Source organism: Antechinus flavipes, chromosome 3 (assembly GCF_016432865.1).
Source record: "Antechinus flavipes isolate AdamAnt ecotype Samford, QLD, Australia chromosome 3, AdamAnt_v2, whole genome shotgun sequence".
In the NCBI taxonomy this organism is placed as follows: domain Eukaryota; kingdom Metazoa; phylum Chordata; class Mammalia; order Dasyuromorphia; family Dasyuridae; genus Antechinus; species Antechinus flavipes.
Window position 1 is genome coordinate 148435244 of NC_067400.1, and position 21794 is coordinate 148457037.

Below are 21794 nucleotides of genomic sequence, written 5' to 3' on the forward strand. Positions count from 1 at the left end.
AAAAATCTTTCTTACAAACTTTGTTTCATTCTAAAATTAAAAAAAAAAAATTACAAGTAGAATATGGAGCAATGAAATTCAAACAATTTATATTTTGGGTAGGGAAAGAATATTATGCAAATTTCAACAAAATAATATCTCATGTTCTCTGCATTCTGTTACTAGTTTTCTATCCCTAAATACATTTTATATATTTACATAATTACCTTTGAAAAATATAATATCTCTATGATTCTAGGCAAATCACTTAACTTTTGTGTGCCTCAAGTAATGTAATATTATTATCTCTATTTTATAGATGAGCAAAAATTATAAGTACAATAATATATATATAATGGTTTCCTAATGGTAAAGTGTTATATTCTCAACTATTATAATGTATAAAAGATATTGTACCTATACAGAAATATAGACATAAAGGTAAGCTCTCATAAATCTAGATTTTCTTCAGTTTGTTTAGGCTCTGTAAAAAAAGCCAATTCCCAAGAAAACAAGTGGTTACTCCTTTTCTCATGTTTGCCAGGCTGTTCTGTGATACTCCTTCCTGCTGCACCCTATCCTTCCTGGAATGAATTTTTAGAAAATACAACTCATTACTGCAAGAAGATTCCCTTTCAGTGTCTCTAAGAATATAGGGCAGCTTTGTGTAAATCTCCTTGAAAAAACCTCAATTTGCTGCAAAAGTTATGTGGTATGGCCAGGCAAGAAGATATTCTGTATTAGTAGGGGGGGAAAGCTCTTGTATTTCTTTTGAAGTGTTTTAGGCTCTGAAAGAAAAGCTGAGTAAAGAGAAAGAAAAAGAGTTGGAGCAAATAATGTAGAATCATTGTATCTAAATAATCAATAAATGGAGAAAGAAATGGCAAACCATTTCAATATCTTTGTCAAGAAAACCCCAAATGGAGTCAGGAAAAGTCAGAGGCTGAACAACAACAACAACATACACTTAAAAAGCACCTAAATTTGTACCAGGCTCTGGTGATATACAATGGCAAAAAAAAAACAAAATAAATAAATAAATAAAATCTTTCCCTACTTATCTCCTTAAAGCAATCAAGCAAACATTTATTAAATACCTACCATATGCCCCTGCTCTCAAGAGAAAGAAATCCTCAGTGGATTTTTGAAGTATTTCTGCACTACCACTTGCCTTGATTTTTTTTTAATTTATAAATACTTTAGGCAAATAATTAATTAAATTCAAGAAATAAGAGACCATAATATAAATTCTTTGAGAATGGGACTGGTTTTATTTTTCTTTTTTGTCATTTTGCATCTACAATGACTAATACAGGGCCTTGCATAATAAGCACTTAATATTTGATGAACAAATTAAATGTGATAAAATCAAATGTTGTTTCCAAGTTAAAAAGGAGGGCTGGAAAAAAGCCATGAAATTTGGAGATAAGGAGGTAATTAGTGAATCTGGAAAGACTAGTGTCGCATTCAGATGGTTCAGGAACTAGACTACAAGGGAATGGAGGCCAGGAGAGCAGGATGAGGGGGAAGAAACAGAGGCAGAAAAAAGACTATTACATTTGCCCAAAAAGCAACAGAACCCTCTCTTTCAAACAAACAAACAAAAAATCTATTTACATTGGATTCACAAATTACCTGATTAATTTTTTTTCCCCTGTTTTGGTTAACCTGTCCTCATACAGAAATTAAAGGAAACATTTTGAGCACAGCTATTGCCCAGGACAAAGTATCCAAAAACAGGATTGCCTTGACTGATGTTACTACAGAGCAGCTGGATTCTGAGTACAGATTGATAATGTGAAGAGTTCAGACAAAGCGCTAATAAATGAAAACAGAAGCCTTGACTCTCTAAGCTGGCCCAAGCTATTTAGAATTCATGGAAATCAGGAACAGGCCTGAAAAGTTTGAACTTTATAAGATTTTCATCTGGAAGAAATAATAATAGAACTTCCTTATATTTATATGATATTTTACACTTTCCAGAATGCTTTCTTATTACAGTGACAATTCTTACTTTTATTTTCAATAGCCCAGGAACTACACTTCCATCAAAGCAATTAATCAGCCAATACTACTATTATGCCAGGCTCTATTAAGAGGTTTGGGGATTCATCCCTGATCTTGAAGAAATAACATTGCATCAGGGAAAATAGTACAGCATCATTAATAAAAGGCTAAATGAATTCCAGGTTTAAGTTTTGTGATATTTGGTTTAAATTCTATGACAAACAGCAAATCAGATTTGGATTTTTGATCTTTCAACAAAATTCCTTTCTAACCAATTCTTAGTTAGATGGAGCAGTAAAAGACTCATCTTCCTAAATTCAACTAGCTACATTTCCATAGGCAAGTCACTTAACCCTGTTCACCTCAGTTTCCTCAACTATAAAATGAGCTAGAGAAGGAAATGGAAACCATTCCAGTATCTTTGCCAAGAAAACCCCCAAAGGGAGTCATGGAAAGTCCAAGAGGACTGAAAATGACTAAACAACAAACCCTGTTCTAACATACTCTCTTAAAATAAGACCCTCTTCTCCTTCTGGCTTTAGGAGTCGACCAGCAGATGGGGAAGAAAGAAGGTGATCATGTTATCTGGCTTATGCATAATTTCTGTTTGAAATAGGAACAGATGAATATAAAGGAGAGGTGGATGTAAAGTTGCTGCAATAACACAGAGATAGTGAATGAAGTTTTTGAGACTATCACATGATCCCTATTCCCAGGCTTTAAACCCTGGGATGCTGGAAGTTAGTGAAGTGACAGGAAGTGATGTGACCTGTGGGAAGCAGACAACATCGGTGACCATTGGTTAATGTCCTTTTAGTCTATCCAATGAAAAGGCTCGGGATTTTTGCTTTTTAAACCCTAGACAAGTCAGGTTCCACTTGCACATGGTAGGAGCTGGGATCACTCCCAGGTGTGTGTCTGGCCCTCTCCCTGCAGGGTCTAATTAAATGCTTTCTCTTTGTGCCTGAAGATATCTCTGATTTGTTAATTTTGGAAAGAGGGCCTAGAACTCATCCCACACATCAAGATTAGGAAGAGAAATTTATTTTTAAAAAATTAATTTGAATTACCTTGGAATGGCCAAGATGGATTTTCCTCCTTTGTTATATTTTATTTAAATTAAAAGAAAAATTATATTCTATATATAGAGAATGTAAATAAATTATAATAAATGTTATGTATTAAAATGCATAATTATAAACTAAAAATCCACATTGTCAGACAGTAAAAGGAAGCGACTTAGAAAAATACCAAATATCATCTGTGAAGTTAATGTGAAAATTGTGCTCCAGATAATTGAGATCATACTTGTGAATTCATTTATTCTGTCTCCCAAAACAGGGAAGCACTTTGTCTGTAACTTCTAGCCTTAGAGAACGGCCTAAATTCAGGGGTCCTCAAACTTTTAAAATAGGGGGCCAGTTCACTGTCTCTCAGACTGCTGGAGGACCGGACTATAGTAAAAACAAAAACTTTGTTTTGTGGGCCTTTAAATAAAGAAATTTCATAGCCCTGGGTGAGGGGGATAATCGTCCTCAGCTGCCACATCTGGCCCGCAGGCTGTACTTTGAGGACACCTGGGTGAAACACCCTGAACACACCAGTTTAGGAGTGCAGTCAACCAGATTAAAATATGATTGGAAAATATTTAACAAAATAAATAACACAATAGAACACCGGTGTTAATATCTGGTTACATGACCAAATATGTGGCCTGCAGGGATCTCTATATAACAATGAGTGGGCCCCTTTCAACCTGAATTTGACACCATATAACATTGTCATTTGGCATTCACAACAAGTGTGAAGGTAGAAATTTCAATTAGAATTCCTGCTGAAGGGAGAAAAAAAATTAATGCTAATTCTGTGCTATATTGCACTTAAGACTCAAATTAATGAGAAATACTTTATTTGATTATCAATATCCAAATCATTTCTATTTTGGAAAGATGTTCCAACTGGCCATGTCCTTCAACATGACCTCAAGAAAATTTCAAGTAACATTTACAGGAATCCTGAGTAAGGAACAGATTTTAAAAGACAGCCTGTGTAAACATTCCAGAATTAAGCAACCCAATCACTATCTTATTTCTCCTCAACCACTCCCCTCACATCTTAATCTTTCTCAGTGTAAAAGGGTGAGTCCTAACTACTACTTTACACAGAGAAGGATGAGAAAGTAATACTAAAATGAGTCAATAACCAAATTAGGGGTGGAAAACCTGATGTATTCTAGGTTAAAAGATAGGGCACCACCTTTAATTTATTTCCTTAAGAAAAGTCTTTATTTTTTTTCCTTCAACTGATCACCCATCTTTTACCAGGAGCCTGGATAATTATAGGTAAAATTAAAAAGAGCATTATTTTGTCCAGTTTTTCAATTCCACTTCCAACTGTGTTATTCGTCATACCATAGTGTTTCTTCTATAAACAAAGTTATCTCTAGATCTAACAGATCATGTTTGGGTACTTGACATTATCAGTATTAGTCTACCCCTAAAGGTATCAGTCACAATGATTTTTACTTCTTATGCTAGATTTCTTGCATTTTGAAAGCTTTTCATTCTACCCAGCTTGGACACTATTTGGTCAGTCAACATCTATTAAATTGTTCCTAAATAACTATGGATCATACATATTATACATGTACATATATATGTATGTGTGTGTGTATGTGGGTGCATGTGTGTGTATTCATAAATATTTATAGCCAAAGATTCTGCTAAACCAGAGTGAATCTTAAGAAGAGAAAGAAAAACAGGGAGAGAAGAGAAGAAGGGAAGAAGGGAAGGGGGGAAGGGAGAAAGGAAGGAAGAAAGGGAGAAAAGGGAGGAAGGGGGGAAAGTGAGGGAGGGACTAAAGTTTTTTTTCTTTCTTACTAGCATTAGAGCTAACATCCAAAGCAGTTGGAAATAATCTTTCCTAAGTGTTATCTCATCAGTAGGTAATACTCAGAGCTGTTTTTCTGAGGATAAAAATCCATACTGTCACTGCCCTTCTTTTTGTACTTATTCTTTTTCTCCTAAAAATCCTTTATAATTAATTCAGGGACTTGTTAATAGATTTTGGCCTTAGAATGGAACAACATTAAATAGCCCATAAAAGGATCAACCTCACCACACTAGCACTCAGCTTTGAGAGCCTACAATACAAGAATCACAAATTCTTAGGACAAAAAGGACCACTGAATCCAGCAGCAATCTCATTGTACTGAAGAAGGTACTAAAACTCAGGGAGGTGAGCTAAAAAAAAATTAAAGACTTTCCAAGTTAAGTATACTGCTAAGAGTACAAAAATAAGCAAGGGACTGAACAAGGCTAGGGAAGGAATATAGATATCTCTCAGCTTTTGGAAGGATCTTTATAAGTACAAAAATTATACTTGTTTACCAGGCTGATTATCAAAAAAGAAAAGAGGGAAGGAGACTTAAGATCTAATCTGGGACAGGAAAAGTAGACAAGAGTAGCTTATATTAGTTCAAGTAATATAAATAGCAATAATTAGCACTGTTTTGTTTTAAGGAATAAAAGGTTTTACAAGAGGAGAAAACAAACTTTATTATCATACTTTGTGAATGGAATGAGCTCATTCTTACCCATAAAATGAAAGATGACAAAATAGAATAGAAAGCAAAACCCACATTATTTTGTATTAAAAAAAGGCTCTCAAAGCAAACAAGTACATACAGCCTAAAAAGTATATTCAGCTTAAGGTCTAATCTTGGATCAGAATTTATTATGCTATAGCTAAATCTAAAACAGGAATGGCAATTGATTTCTGACAGAACAATAAAAATAAATTTCCAAAAGAAAGCCAGAAAAGGAAACCATATTGTAATGCCACAGTTCTCTTTTATCGTCCTGACTTAGTTTCCCTAATTGTTCTGCCTCAGTTTATAATTGTTCTGCTCAATCCTGCAAAACCTCCCCTCCCTCTTAATTAGAATATTTGATAAGGATAAAAGATCGTATATTTTAGAATATAGAATAGAGTTGTAATTGGAAAATGTTTAAATAAAAATACAAAACAACTCGGATAATGTTAATTTGAGGTTTTCTAAGTCAATATATTGCCTGTTTTCTATTTTCTAAATATTTCTATTTAATTTTAAAACCATAAAATGAATAAAAATACAATACAACAAAGATAATAACAATTTGTGGTTTTCCAAGTCAATATTCCATCTCCACAGGGATCCATTTCTCTTGGAGTTTGACATCACTGCCAATAAGAAAGTTAAGACAGGCTGAATAAAAGGGAAATTTTTGTTCCTATTTTCAAAAAACAGGAGGAAAACAGAGCTTTACAAGCCAGTGAATTTAATTTTGGTTCCTGAAGAAACTCTAGAGCAAGAGATGTATTTTTTAAATGGTTAGTGAACATCAAGAAAGGGAAATAAGTGGTGATTATGAAGAATTAGGGCAGTGGTTCTCAAAGTATGGTCTAGAGAATCCTGGGGAATCTCTGAAACCCTTTTAGAGGGTTTACAAATTCAAAAATAGTTTTTATTTACAATATGGCAAATGTCTATAAATGTAATCCAGATAAACAAAAACTCTTTGGAGAGATCCTCAATAATTTTTAATAGGATAAAGATACTGAAAACAAAAGTTTGAGAACCACTGAATTAGGGAAACCTTATCAAGAACAGATCATGGCCAGAATAATCCCCTTTTCCTTTCTGCACAATTTTACTAAACTAGTAAATGCAAAGAATTATGTAATCATAATTTAACTAGATTTTTAGCATGCAGGCACCTGGACTGCATGGTAATACAATTATAGATTCCTGAGATCCAAGAGTCCCCAAAGTCAGAGGGCAGTTTCAGGTCTCTTCCTATCAAGTACAAACTTGGGAGAGTCTTTACTGGAGTGTCACAAGATCTAAGCTTGGCTCTCTGCTACTTAATATTTTCAAGTACATAAGGAACAAGGATGCTGAACCTTACACAATGAATGATGCCGTAAAGATGCAAAAACATCTTGATAGACTTGAGCAGAGGTTCTCAAACTTTTTGGTCTCAGGATCCCTTTAATCTTCTTAAAAATTACTGAGAACCCCAAATAATTTTTTATTTATGTGGGTAAGATAAATAACTTCTAAGTATTGTGAAGATATTTTTTGACTTTGCTGACACTTTTCCTGCTCCAAGAGTCTCAGGGACCCACAGGCACATTCTGAGCAGAGGTGTCAAACAGGTTCATTGGAGTCAAACAAAAATCATGTTAATATCTAGTTTTCTAACTCAATAGGCAGGTGACCTTGTTCTACTTGAGTTTGACATCACTGGACTAGAGCAATGGGCTATATAAATATATATAATGAAATTCAAGGATAAATGAGAAAGCCCATCATGGGGTCCAAAAAATCAGCTTCACAAGTACAAGATGGGATTAGCATAGTTAGCAGTTTGAGAAAGATATGGGTTATTTCTAGCTAAAAGTGAGCTAATGACAATTTAAAAAAAACTAATATAATCTTGGGCTGAACACTGAGAGAAGCTTATCTTCTGAAATGTGACCATATTAGGAGTGCTGTGTTCAGTTCTGAGTACCACAGTTTAAAAAAGATGCTTTAGAGGTGCAACCAAGACAGAAGAGAGGAAGGGATAAGATGAAGGAAATGAACAAATGCAAACCATTATGACCATTAGAAAAAAAAAATTGTTCAAAATCACCAGCACTCAGGAACTCAGAATAAAATAAGCCTGAGACAAAACTACCTCTTACTCATTAAGCTAGCAGAAATGCTAATGGATTTAAAAAAAAAAAGCTCTTACTGTTGAAAAGGTTTTAATAAAGTTTAAGCAATGAACTGATTCAACTGTTCTAAAAACCATTTGGAATTATTCAATTTGCAAGTAATTTAAGTGTGTACCATGTACCAGCCACTATATATGCAAAAGAACAAAACTATTTTTCCTCTCAAAAAGCTCACATTCTATTGGTGGGAAACCAATTGACAAACCAACAGATAGATAGATAGTTGGATGAATGGATAGATGATGGATAGACAGACAGATAAATAAGTAAATAAATAAAATAATTGGGGCAGCTAGGTGGTGCAGTAGATAGAGCACCAGCCCTGAAGTCAGGAGGACCTGAGTCCAAATCTGGTCTCAAACACTTAATATTTCCTAGTCACTTAACCCCAATTGCCTCAGCAAAAGAGAGAGAGTGAATACAAAACAAATAAATAAAACAATTTCAGAATACAGGGAGCAATAAAAACTTGGGAATTCAGGGAAAACCTTTTTTGTGGAAGGAAATGGTATTTAAGCTAAACTCTGAGGGAGTTAAGGAGGCACAAGAAGTGAAAGTGTAGTAGTCTTTCAGATGGGAGATGGAATGTCATGTAAGAACAAGTAAGCAAATTTGATCAAAATGTAGACTGCATAACAGAAATAGGATGCACAATCATGCTAACTGGATACCCTACAAACTTGTATTTTTATCTAAAAATGAGCCCTCACTGTCACAAGGCAATCTATTCATTGCCCCTAATAGATTACCTACTTCTCACAGAAGCTAACCCTAAATTTCCTCTCCTCAAGCTGCCCTCATTGGCCTTCCATATTACTACTCTCCTGGTTCTTCTTCCCATGTCACTGTTTCTCAATCACTTTTGCAGGTTTATTATCCATATCACATCCTTAACTGTGGATGTTCCCAATGGTTCTATCCCAGGATTCCCTTTCTCTGCATATCTGCTTGTTGAATCATTAGCTCCAGGGACTTAATTATCATCTCTAAAGAGATGATTCTATATATTTCTATATATTATCTCTCCCCAGAGCTTTAGCCTCACATCAGCAGCTGCTTATTGGACAATTCAAACAGGCTATATTCCGAGGAAACCAGAAACTCAACCTATCCAAGATAGAATTTATTTTCTTTCATCTAAACCTACCCTTCTTTTAAACTTCCCTATTTCTGTTAACCTTAATGATCATTTTTCCAGTCTTCCAGGTTTCCAATCTGAAGTGATCCTAGACTCTTTAATTTTTTTTTTATCCCTTTTATCTAATTAAATTGTCTAACTTTATCTTCATAGCATCTCTTGCAACCAATCCCTTCTCTCTACTCCCATAGTCAACTCAATAATTCAGAACTTCATTAGCTCTCCTTTAACTACAGGATTGGCTTCCTGGCCACCTAATTTGCTCTCTTGGTCTCAAGTCTCCCTATTCCAATCCATTCTCTACTCAAAGGCCCATATGATTTTCTTCAGAACTGCTGTCACCTTGTCACTTATACTCCAAGGACTTCTGCTTGCCTCTAAGATCAAATATATCTCCTCTGTTTTTTCTTTCTAGATTCTGCCTCTCTAATTGTTTTTCCTCACACATGGCACTCTATGTCTCAGTTATGCTCAAATATACTTCTTCCTTAAATCCAACTAAGAGAAGGGCTTCTTCCTTCAAGACAAAATCCAATCATCAGGCTTCCCTGCCAGTTAGTGTGCTAAATGCTTTTCAAATATTATCTTATTTGATCCTCAAAACAATCCTGGAAGTCAGATGCTATTACTATATCCATTTTACAATTGAGGAAACAAAGAATAGTGAAGTGATTTGATCGGGGTCACATAGATAATAGGTATCTGAGATCACATTAATACTCAGGTCTTCCTGATTTCAGCTATGGTACACTATCTATTATGTCACCTAAATGATTTCTCCCCTCCCCCCAAGCTGCCAGTATTCTTACTCTGTATTTATTCCATATAAATATGTGTGTGTGTGTACGAGAAATATGCATATATGCACACATGTACTTTGTCTTTTTCAATAGATTATAATTAAATATTAAGTATTATTGCCATTTTTTTGTATTTGAATCCATACTACTTAGAGCAGTACCCAGAATATAATAAGCAATGAATGTTTGTTGGCTGATTGACTGGTTGGAAAAATAACAAGAAAACTTTACTAACCTGTCCATTCTTTTTTGATCCAAACATCTTACAACTAGGACTATATGAAAGAATCAATGAATAAACAAAAAGCACTTACTAAGTGCCAAACATTAAAATAAGTACAGGAAACACAAATAGAAAAAACAGAGATCTACTCTCAAAGAGCTTCTATTCTAACTGTGGGAGAAAACATGTAAAAGAAATTCAATTGTACATGGAAAAATCCCAAAGTAAGGGCAAATGGCAAGGCCTTCGGACGCTTAGCTTATGTCACTAGGTGTAAGGGATTAGGATACAGAGGCAAGATCCCAGAAGATTTAATTCTTAGGGGACAAGATCTGGTAGTCTATCTATCCAAAAGCAATAGTATGTGTTGGTGACTCCCATCTTACACAAACATCTGTGAGTAACCAAGCAATCTGGATGGGTTCCAGGAAGTTCTGGTTAAAGGTAGAAATAAGAGATAAGAGCATATAGATAGTTGGGTGAAGGAGTGGGCAGAGCATCTGGCCTGCAGTCCGGAAGATCTGAATTAAAATTTGGATTCAGATAATTCCTAGGAGAGCCTAGGAAAGTCACTTAACTTCAATTTCCTATGAATAAAGAATAGTACCTGCCTCCCAGGATTGTTATGGGATTCAAATGAGATAACATACCAAGGTACCTGGTATACAACCATTATATAGCTAGTTATTATTATTATTATTATTATTATTATTATTATTATTATTAATTAACCCTTGGAAATTTTTTAAAGACATGATATACAATTAACTAAACCTGAACTATATGATCAACTTATTGATTTGTATGGAAAAGTCAAACTCTGTGAGACTCAGATATATTGCTATTTTAACTTTTTTCTTCTTTTATTATTTGTTGCAAGACTCAATGTGTAGAAAGGAGAAAGGCTATGTTAAGAAATAATTTTGTTGCAAAAACAAAAAAATACCAATAAAAATGAAAACTACTTTCAAAAAAAAGGTTTTTAAAACTTTAATAATGCCTTCCCTTTCCCCTTCCCCCAAAATGGGATCTGGATCAAGCAAATATAAAACAATGTTGACTCTAATAAATTTCCTAAAGAAGTTTAACTGATATAACTCAACTCATAAAAGATCAAAAGAACTTAGAAACCTCAATAGCTAGCAACACCTGATCTCCTTGCCAAGTGAAGAAATGTCAGCCAAGGGCAACAACAAGGTAGAAGAGAGATTCTTTAATAAAATCTAAAGGAAAAAGCTTGATCACAGGAAAGAGATAAGGAAATGTATCTCTATTCCTTCCTTGGAAAGGTAGAATTCTGTAATTTTGAAATACTGCAACACTCTCAAATGTGGCTGATGTGTCAAGTATTTCAGTGTTTTTTTCCTTTATTATTATTGATGGGAGGAGAATAAGGGTATACTGGAAGGGTAAAATTAAAAGTAACAAAAGTAATCAATATAACTTAAAAAAAAGTTTGTGGCTAAAGATGATAGAAAATTCTAAGTGGTATCGCTTCATAAAACACAAGCCACAGTGGAGGGAAATAGGTTTTGAAGAATACTTCGTGACTAACCAAATTATCTAGGACAGTAAACAGGAAAAAAAAGATCAGTATTTTTACAACAAACTCTTTTCATCACTACTAAGCACAGTGAAGCTATCATATTTGGCCTTCAGCATTACAGTACCAGAAATAATTAAAGTAGAGGTCAAAATTACAAAGAATAAATGTGGGAAAAAGTGGCTAAATCAAACTAAATACAAGAGGTCTAAGCTAAAGATGACATAATTATAGAGTCACTGAGGAAATGACTTTCAAGTTTTCTGAAAAGGGGAATAGTACCAAAAATGTTGGGGGATGGGGAAATAAGGATTCTTTTATTACTCAAAAATGGCAAATAAGAATATATTTCAGGGGTCCTCAAACTACAACCCGTGGGCCAGATGCAGCAGCTGAGGCCGATTATTCCCCTCACCCAGAGCTATGAAGTTTCTTTATTTAAAGGCCCACAAAACAAAAGTTTTGTTTTTACTGTAGTCCAGCCCTCCAACAGTCTGAGTGACAGTGAACTGGCCCCCTATTTTAAAAGTTTGAGGATCCCTGTATTAAATAAACCCTTAATTCTGATTATTTATTAAATTATTATTTGGTATTAAATAAATAAATATACCCTTAATTATTTTGTTCCTCAACTCAGATTATTTATTAAATTATTAAATAATCATTTGGTATAAAGTAAATAAACAAATAATCCCTTAACTATCCTCTCCATAGGCAATTTTAATGAAAATATCCTAAGCATATATCAATGTTATATTTGATGAAGCTATTAGAAGGGAAGAGTATCTTTCCAACTGCTTAAATACATAGAAAATATTTCACTGTGCTAGAAAGTGCACTATTTCACTTGATGAAGTAAAATGTGACCTTAAAGCTTTTCTTTATACAAAGTCTCTCCATATAATGTCAAAAATATATAATATTCTTTTAAAGATGTAAAGTGAACTTTAGATTTCTATCTATCCTATTAAATAATGATATCTATTAAGGAGATATATGTTCCTCAAAGGGTTTGTCACTATTATAGAAGTTATCCAGTACAGAATCCAAATTGGGATAAATGGTCAAAGGATATGAACAGACAATTTTCAGAGGATGAAATTGAAACTATTACCACTCATATGAAAGTGTTCCAAATCATTATTGATCAGAGAAATGCAAATTAAAACAACTCTGAGATACCACTACACACCTGTCAGATTGGCTAAGATGACAGGAAAAAATAATGATGAATGTTGGAGGGGATGCGGGAAAACTGGGACACTATTGCATTGTTGGTGGAGTTGTGAACGAATCCAACCATTCTGGAGAGCAATCTGGAATTATGCCCAAAAAGTTATCAAATTGTGCATATCCTTTGATCCAGCAGTGTTTCTATTGGGCTTATACCCCAAAGAAATACTAAAGAAGGGAAAGGGACCTGTATGTGCCAAAATGTTTGTAGCAGCTGTTTGTAGTGGCTAGAAACTGGAAAATGAATGGATGCCCATCAATTGGAGAATGGCTGGTTAAATTTTGGTATATGAATGTTATGGAATATTATTGTTCTGTAAGAAATGACCAGCAGGATGAATACAGAGAGGCTTGGAGAGACTTACATGAACTGATGCTAAGTGAAATGAGCAGAACCAGGAGATCATTATACACTTCGACAACGATATTGTATGAGGATGTATTCTGATGGAAGTGGATTTCTTTGACAAAGAGACCTAACTGAGTTTCAATGATAAATGACGGACAAAAGCAGCTACACCCAAAGAAAGAACACTGGGAAATGAATGTGAACTATCTGCATTTTTGTTTTTCTTCCCCGGTTATTTATACCTTCTGAATCCAATTCTCCCTGTGCAACAAGAGAACTGTTCGGTTCTGCAAACATATATTGTATCTAGGATATACTGCAACATATCTAACATATATAAAACTGCTTGCCATCTAGGGGAGGGGGTGGAAGGAGGGAGGGGAAAAATCGGAATAGAAAGGCGTGCAAGGGATAATGTTGTAAAAAAAAATTACCCTGGCATGGATTCTGTCAATATAAAGTAATTATTAAATAAAAATTTAAAAAAAAAAAAAAAACAGAATCCAAATTGGAAGATGGATTCCCAACAGAAAGTAAGATCCTCTGTATAACTCTATTTGTAGATGACCTTGTACTGACTATCAAACCAGAGAACACTGCAAAACATTAAATGAACAACCCTGCAAAACATTTTAAGTGAGATCCAGTTATTCAAAAAGAATATGAATTACTTACACAGAAAAAAAAATCCAAGCGAATAAGGAAGCTATAAGACTATGAAGTTATACCAATTATATTCCAATATATCAATTATACCAAAAAAAAATGCAAGGCATAATTATCATGTCTGAGAGAAGTTTAAATCAAATACCTTTAATAAACTAGTAACAAAGCATTTTTGCACAGTTATATTGTTTTATCAACTATTAAAATCTTTCTACTTCCTTACTTGTTCTAAAGCATGGAATCTTATAAACATTTCCAAGAATACATTGTGTTTAGGGCTGAAATCAAGGTCACTTTTATTTAGCAAAAAGAGTCAGGGCATTTCAGTTCTAAAACACTTTTTTGGGGGAGGAAGAAGGGGTAAAGACCAAAATGTGCTGTCTGGGGCTCAGAATGGGGGAAGATGAGGAGAATGTTGTTTCACCAGAGCTTCTTAACTACCTCTATAGTCTTAATAACGGGTATCCCTTCTTTTCCCTTATCTCCAATTACACTACGTTTGGAACCATAAATGATAAACAAATCAACTGTATCAAAGTTCCAGGTCCCCACCACTCAGTAGCATTCCCCTAACTCTGTCCATCCATACCCATTGACAATGTGAATTGTTCCATCCTCCTCCTCCTCTCCTAAACCCCATGAAAAGTTCCTAGAATTAGGCAAGTCTTTGCTTTTGATTTCAAGTCTCCAATTTTTAATATAGGGCTTAGCAAATAGTTAAGTGCTTAATAAATGCTCATTCATTTTTAAATAGGTCTACAAGAAAAAGAGAGGGGAGACTGAGAGGGAAAGAGACAGAAAGAAAAGTAATTTATGCCCAGAGGGAGAAATAATCTATGCCCAATCACCAACTACATTGAAAACCTCAGTAATCAGGCATATTAGAAAGAAAATCAGATTCAATTAGTATAAAATCTCAGTTATATAATCTTTTAAAGAAACTTATTTTCATTTGTCTCAAATGCATACGATAACTTGACCTACACCAAAATATTCCAGTAGAACTGCTTTGAGGAATCATTAACAGTCTATATTAGAGTATTAAAAAAAAAAAAATGAAGCATTGTAGAGCTCAGCTTATAATTCTTAATTTCTTCTAAAATACTTTTTTAAAAAGAAAAAAACTTTTTTGTCCTTCTCAGTTCTCTGAGATAAATGTTACCCTAGAAAGTATTATGCTTACTAAACTCATTGTTGATTCTACCATTTGTTGTTGTTTTGTGTAACTAGTAATCTATTTCTTCACCTGTGAAATAAAATGAAAAATATTATTAGACACTGCCTCAATTAAGAGATAATATGTAACTGATATCAATATTATTTTATTACTATTTTATATCAAGATATAAGTATATACAGCTTTTACTTTATACAGTCTATTTAGATTTCAGAAAAGCATGTTATTATTACACTGAATTTAATATGTACTTTGTTCAGTTTCACATAACAATCTAATCTTTTTCTGTTCATTGACTTTTGAAAAGTTTATACTGAGGTTTAAATTCATGATTGGTTTTAAAACTTAAAATAAAAGCTTAGGACAATGTTTCGTGTGTTACCCTTACAGAAAAGATGAAGTAGTTCAATGATTCAGATTCCAAAAGGTTAGAACAATGGGATAAAACTAGTAAGAGAAACACAAATCCCACACCTGACTTAAAAAAAAAAAAAAAAACACTTTCATGTGTATAATAATGGGTGGGTAGTAGCTAGGCAACAGTTACATGAAAAGTTTAGATGGAATTTAGGTTGGACTACAAATTCAGTATCAGTCAACAGAATGATAGACAAATCAAAAAAAAAAAAAAAAAAAAAACCAACAACAACCTAACTATAAATTTTGGTTCCAAGGAAAAGCATTATGTCTGGGACTAGGAGGTATAATAATTCTGCTATCATATACCCAAATAAAGTCAAATCAAGAGACAGACATAATTAAGCTGGAGAGCCTTCAGTAGAACAAAGATGGCTTGAGGGCCTGGAAATCAGTTATCTTTAGAATACAAAAATAAAGTTAAGGATATTTAACCAGGAGAAGAAAAGATTCAGAGGAGAAATAATTTCCATCTTCATCTTTGTAAGGATTACAAATCCTTACACACAAAATCCTTTCATGGGAAAAATTAGATAGATATAAGAACTTCCTCATGGTTATAGCTATCCAAAAGTGAAATGAATTGTCTAATAACCTCCTTACTCAAGCAAAAGATGGACGACTTATTAGGTAAAAGTCATATATAGTTCTACTCAGATTAAATAGTCTTTAAAAGTATTGGTTCAATTCAAATTCTAAGGATTACTGACAAGCTTTTAAAGCAGCCAAAGGAGAGTTTGCTAGGACAGTGAACACTTTTATGTTCATGACCATAAATACCAAATGAAAGAAATAGGGATGATTAGCTAGGAGAAAAGCAGATTTGGGGAACAGGACAGTAACCTTCAAATATTCAAAGGATTGGCATTTGAATAAAGATGGTTAATTTGTTCTTCTTGATTCCAGAGAACAGAGCTTAAAAACAGTAACTAGAAATTGCAAAGGTTGCTATCAGTTCAAGGTAAATCTATTAACATAATCAGAACTATCCACAAGTGAAATTTATAAGTATTAGAAGCCTTAGGAAGCATTAGGTTTGCTTTTACTTGGGCCTTCAAGCAAAAAAATTGAATGGCTATTTGTCAAGATGTTTTAAAGAAATTCACATAAACTGAATTGGGTAGCTAGGTGGGGCAGTGCATAGAGTGTTGGGTCCAGAGTCAGAAAGACTCATCTTGCTGAGTTTAAATATGTTTTCAAACATTTACCTGCTGTGTGACCCTGGGCTAGTCACTTAATCCTACTTGCCATAGTTTCCTCATCTGTAAATTGATCTGGAGAAAGAAATGGCAAAATCCAGCATCTTTGCCAAGAAAATCCAATTGGGTCACAAAGAGTCCAATAAGTATGACTGAACAACAACAATTGTGAACTACATTTCAATTCATATTCTGGCGAATTCTTAATTTGTTCCAATCTGTTCCCTTTCAAAAATTTTTATTTCTTCCTAGGGTTTTCCAAAGTATCTTCTCTGAAACTAGGAATAATATCTGTATCATAATAAAATTTTTAAGCTCAAAGAGCTCACTCTCAAGACATTAAGAGGACCTGCTACTTTAAACAATTTTCAAACTAAATGGGACTTTAAGTTTTACAATCCAATTCCTTCATTTTATAGACGAGAAAGCTGAAATACAGAAGGAAGTAAATTGCCCAATGTCATGAAAAAAAGAAAAAGTCCAAGCAAGAATTTGAACCCAGTCCATATGATTCCAAATCTAATATTCCATATCCAAAAGTCAACTTCTAGAGAATGTCAAAATGAGCTCCGACTAGCTTTGGTCCTATATCAATGAATCAAATAATCAATAAGCATTTACAAATCACTTTTCTAGGTGCCAGACACTATATTAGAATGTTATACAACTGATAGGAAATTCTTTAGTTATGTTAGTAACATCAACATCTGACTGCCTTGTTGGTGTTGTTCATCCTTCATTTTCAAAGAGGACCAATAGCATTGTGAGATAATTTCTTCACTTTCCAGTGAATTTAATTTAAATAGGGGAGTATTGCCCAGTCACCAGCTTCACTTTTTCTGTCAGTCATGCAAGTCCAGCTGCAAGACAGAAATCAAGGAACTAACATTGTACCGGATTAGAAATCAGGTTGATTTTTTTTTGGGGGGGGAGGGGAAAGTGGGGGAAAAAATAAGAAAATGCATAAATTACAGTTATCTAAATGTTTAAAAAAAATCCAAATATAAGATTAAAAGACAGAAAATAAATTTATGAGGATGGAGGAATATCAGAGACATATTGAGTCACTAAATGACCTCATATTTTTAGACTTTTTAAAAGTACACAATTGTAATTTACACCCTAAAAGTGACTTATAAATTTCCCACTAGCCTCAATGTTGGGAAGGTTTAAGAAGCTGGGTTCCTCTTCAGAAAAACTTCAAAGAAAATTCACCAATGTCATTCAGATTGGGAAAGTTAAAGTATTTAGCCAACACTCTTTTAGTATATGGAAGAATATTTAAATAAAAATGTTATTTTCTACTGCTAAAAGGGATGTGACAAGGGGCAAAAGTATCCATAAAAAGGATATATGTTAGGTTTTAGAAGGAAAATCTCTTCTAGGCCTAAAACACTGGAATATGTAGGTGGGTTCCAAAATGACTTTTTGTAGACTTCAAAATAGGTATTCGAATATTCTTCAATAGTTCATCTAAACATGATTTAATTTCTATGCTATTTATTCAACAATAACTATCATTTATATTGGCTCCCTAAAGAACAGCTTAGTTCCAAGTTTCAACTGATTTGGCTGGGAAGTGAATGCTTTTGGGGAAGGGGAAATATATGTGTAAGAAAAAAATCACAAATAGAAAAGAACTACATTCTTTCTGCAGTTTCTTTTGACTTACCACTGGGATTTGTAATACATATACTCATGGACACTTAGGATACTCAAAGAATAGATTATCTTTCTAGACACATCTAGACCTCCCAACATAAGAAGGTCCCTAACACCTGAAGAAGACATCCATGGCTCTCTAGGAAAGACTGTAAAGTGGTCACTCCGAATCCCTAGAGGAGGAACCACACTAGCTCCTCTTTGTCTTGACAGAAATATCTACTAAGCATTTCTGAAGAGAAGGAAGCATCCACCTACTTTGCTTATACTTCCCTGTTATCTTGGTTTGTTGTTTGTTTTATTAAAACTTTTCAAATAACATTTTCTTAACATCAACCAATAGATGGAGTGATCTTTTTTCCACACAAGATTTCTACATAGTTATTCACTGACTTTAATGATTAGCTACCTAGCTAGTTAGTGATTTGCCTCTTAAGTTACAGATACATCAGAATAAGCACCCCAGGCAAATCAGAAAGATGGAGGATTTCCCGGTCTTCTCAAAGGCCTCTGGCATTTTCAGTAACACTTGAAGAACTACATGAAAATATGAGCAAATAACTGCGTATGCCAAACAGAAAACAATAAAAATATAGTGATATTCCTCTCTAAAAAAAACAGCAAACATTCATGATTTAGCATAATGCTCTGATCAGAAAAAAATGAGAGTTTAAAGCAATAATAGTAGTCTGTCTGATGGCGAAAAGCAACAGAAGATGACTTATTTGGGCCCACCTAGTTCTGGCTCCTTCACTAGGGTCACAGGAGGTAAGAGATTGAAGGAATCTTAGAGCACACATGTCACACAGGCTGTCTACTAGACACTAGATTAAAATGTAATTAGTAAATATTTAATAAAATAAATACAAATGCAATAAAAAATATAGATAACATTTTTAAACTGAATCAATATGCAGGAATCCTTATGTAAGGGATTAGTGGCCTCCATGTCTAATTCCATTTGATACCAATGTTCTGAAGGATCATTTAGTCCAGTAACTTTTTTTTTTTTTTTTTAACACAAATGTGGAAACCAAGGCCTAGAAAGGTTGAGACAGTAAGGAACAGAGTTGGTTTTGAATCTAGGTTCTGCTATGAATGAATGACAGATTTCCTGATCAACTGGCCAATACCACCTACCTTTCCTGTCACAAGTTTCTCACCTGTAGTAGGGAAATATGGGTTAGAAAGCAAGGGAAAGTTTTGACTTAAATGATCACAATGTCCTTTAATATTTTAAAATCATTTGATTTCAATGTAGTGAAGCAACCACCTGTTTCACAAACAATGCATCAGTCATTTGTGTGAACCCATCAAAAGAGTAAACAGCCCATAAAAATCCATCTATCACATTTTTAATGGCAGCTACTGCCCATAAGAAAGGCTCACTGATTTTTTTTTTTTTAAGAAAAAGGCAAATAAAGGCAGTAATTGTTTCCCTACTACTTCTTAACTAATGAAAAAAATAAATCACCAAAAAGTCTCACAAAAGGAAAAATTTTATTTAGGTTCAAGTATATCTGATGTTATCTATATCTCTCCCTTATCTTTTAGTATCAAATCTTACCAGGCCTTAATCACAGGCAAAAAATACTAATGCTACATTGTACTCTTAGAATATTTCCATTCATAAAACTGTGCTTTTTAGCTACATTACCACACCCAGATACCATGTCAGAAACCATATAGAAAGAAGACAGCTGTCCTGCCAGAAGAAAGTTAAAGGGGAGGAGTCGCAGCCAGATCCATTAGACCTAGAGCTCCGAAAGCAATCTCAGATAAGCTCACACCTGCTTCTTTTAGACTTGGGTGAAGGGCAATTCAGGCAAGCTAGGTGGCTCAGGATCTGGAGTCAGTAAGTGCTGAGTTTAAAAAACTCAGTTATTTGCTAGATTTTGTACTCACTCACTTACTAGATGGGCAAGTCATTCCAAATTATTTGCCTCCATTTCCCCACCTGTAAAAGGAACTGGAGAAGAAAATGGTGAACAACTCCAGGATTTTTTCCAAGAAAACCCCAAATGTGCTCACGAAGGACAATTTAAACTGAAAATCACAACTCCACTGCAACAGGGGAGCCAGGGCTAAGAAATAATGGATCTTCGGTTGTAGGTTTTGTTCAAAAGGAGATAGTTCGGTTTCAGTGTCATCAGTGTGTGTCCCTTTCACTCTCGATTAAGCATCCTTCCTTCCTTCACCGTGTCTCACTCGCTCAAATTTAACTTAAAGAGGATAGGGGGGGGTAAAGGCGTCAGTGAAGCGAGAGGGACTATTCAGAGGAGTTAAACAGGTACATTTTCTCTCCTTCCATCATCCTCCTTTAGGGGGAAAAAAACAATCAAAATCCTTTGGAGCAAAGATGCATAGTCAAGCAAAATAATTCGCACTCCACGTCAATAGCAATCTCGAGATTCTGAATCCATCAAGTCGATTAGGGGGATAGTTTGTCAGGCAGTAGGTATGTAAACTACACAGTAACCTTCTGCCTCAATCTCTCTCTGTCTTGTCTCTTTCACACACAACACACGGAGGGACGCGCGCGCGCACGTGGTCACCCATTCACGGACCCTGGTCTATAAGGATAGCGGGTCTTCCTCTGCACCCCACCCCTCCTCGGAGGTCTGCACCCCAAGCAGTTACACTTCCCCAGGCAGACAGACCACAGTATTTAGTAGTCACGAGCAGTAAGCGCTGCTGCTGCTTGCCGACCCCTCAGAAGCAGGCGCAGCCGGCCGCACTGGGCAGCAAGCAGGGAAGTAGCAGAGGACGGGCCGCTCCACCCTACGACCAGGAAGCCGCGGTGCGGATGGATCAATGAATGGCGGAAACTGTTCCCCAATCCGCCCACCCCTTCCCCCCAAAAAGGCACCTCCGGGGCAGCCTGCGAACCCGACCCCTGCAGGAAAAGACTGTGCAGCCGCAGTAGGAAGCGGGCAGCCGGGGAGTGGTATCAGCAGGGGTACCTCGCTAACGGTTTTATAAAGCAAAGCTAAGGCAGGGCTGTGGGACGCAGACCCCCTATGCGCTCACTCACTCACCAAAAGAATATACGGGAGCAAAGATTAGCGTTTTGCAAAGGGTTGGGTTTGGCGTCCTGGTACACGGGCTGCATCTTGGCCACCCTGCCGGAGGTGCGCTGCGCTCTCCGCCCGAGGACGATTGCCGACGCCGCCGCCGCCGCCCTCCCCCCTGGGGCCGCTGCTGCCGGTGACCCGGGAGACTGGCGATGCTACCGCGACCGAGCGGCTGCTCTGCACCTCACTGTGCGGCCGGCTAGAAGCGCCGGAGAACCAGCTCGGCTTCCGGAAACTGGAGACCGGCGACACGCCTTCTTCCCCGCCTCCGAGCTCTTGGTGCTCCGCCTGGCTCCTTCTGTGTTAGCACCTCTCTGTCCTCGTGGCTCGCAGCCGAACCGCTACGTGTGCGACTTTCCCGCGGAGAGAGTGCCGAGGGTGCCAAGGCTGCCCCCGCCGTCCAGGGGGCACCAAAGAGAAAGGGAAGGGAGAGCCCGGGCGGGGAAGGTGTGCGCTTGTCTGTCCGGGGCTGGGGGAGAAGATTTCCGCCAGATTCGAGGTTGAGAGTTGGACTGCCGACGCCCAGCTCGGCTATTTTTGAGCACCACTAAGAAAGCTGCTGGC

General features: G+C 35.8%; 1 protein-coding gene across 1 annotated transcript in view; it reads right to left on the bottom strand.

Moving 5' to 3' along the window:
- ABCC4 (ATP binding cassette subfamily C member 4) overlaps positions 1 to 21406 on the bottom strand; it is a 271583-nt gene extending 250177 nt beyond the window's left edge. Inside the window, 1 exon segment of the mRNA XM_051984011.1 lies at positions 21195 to 21406. Coding sequence (XP_051839971.1) covers positions 21195 to 21268 — 74 coding nt within the window. The 5' untranslated portion in view covers positions 21269 to 21406.
- Between the last annotated feature and the right edge of the window lie 388 nt (positions 21407 to 21794).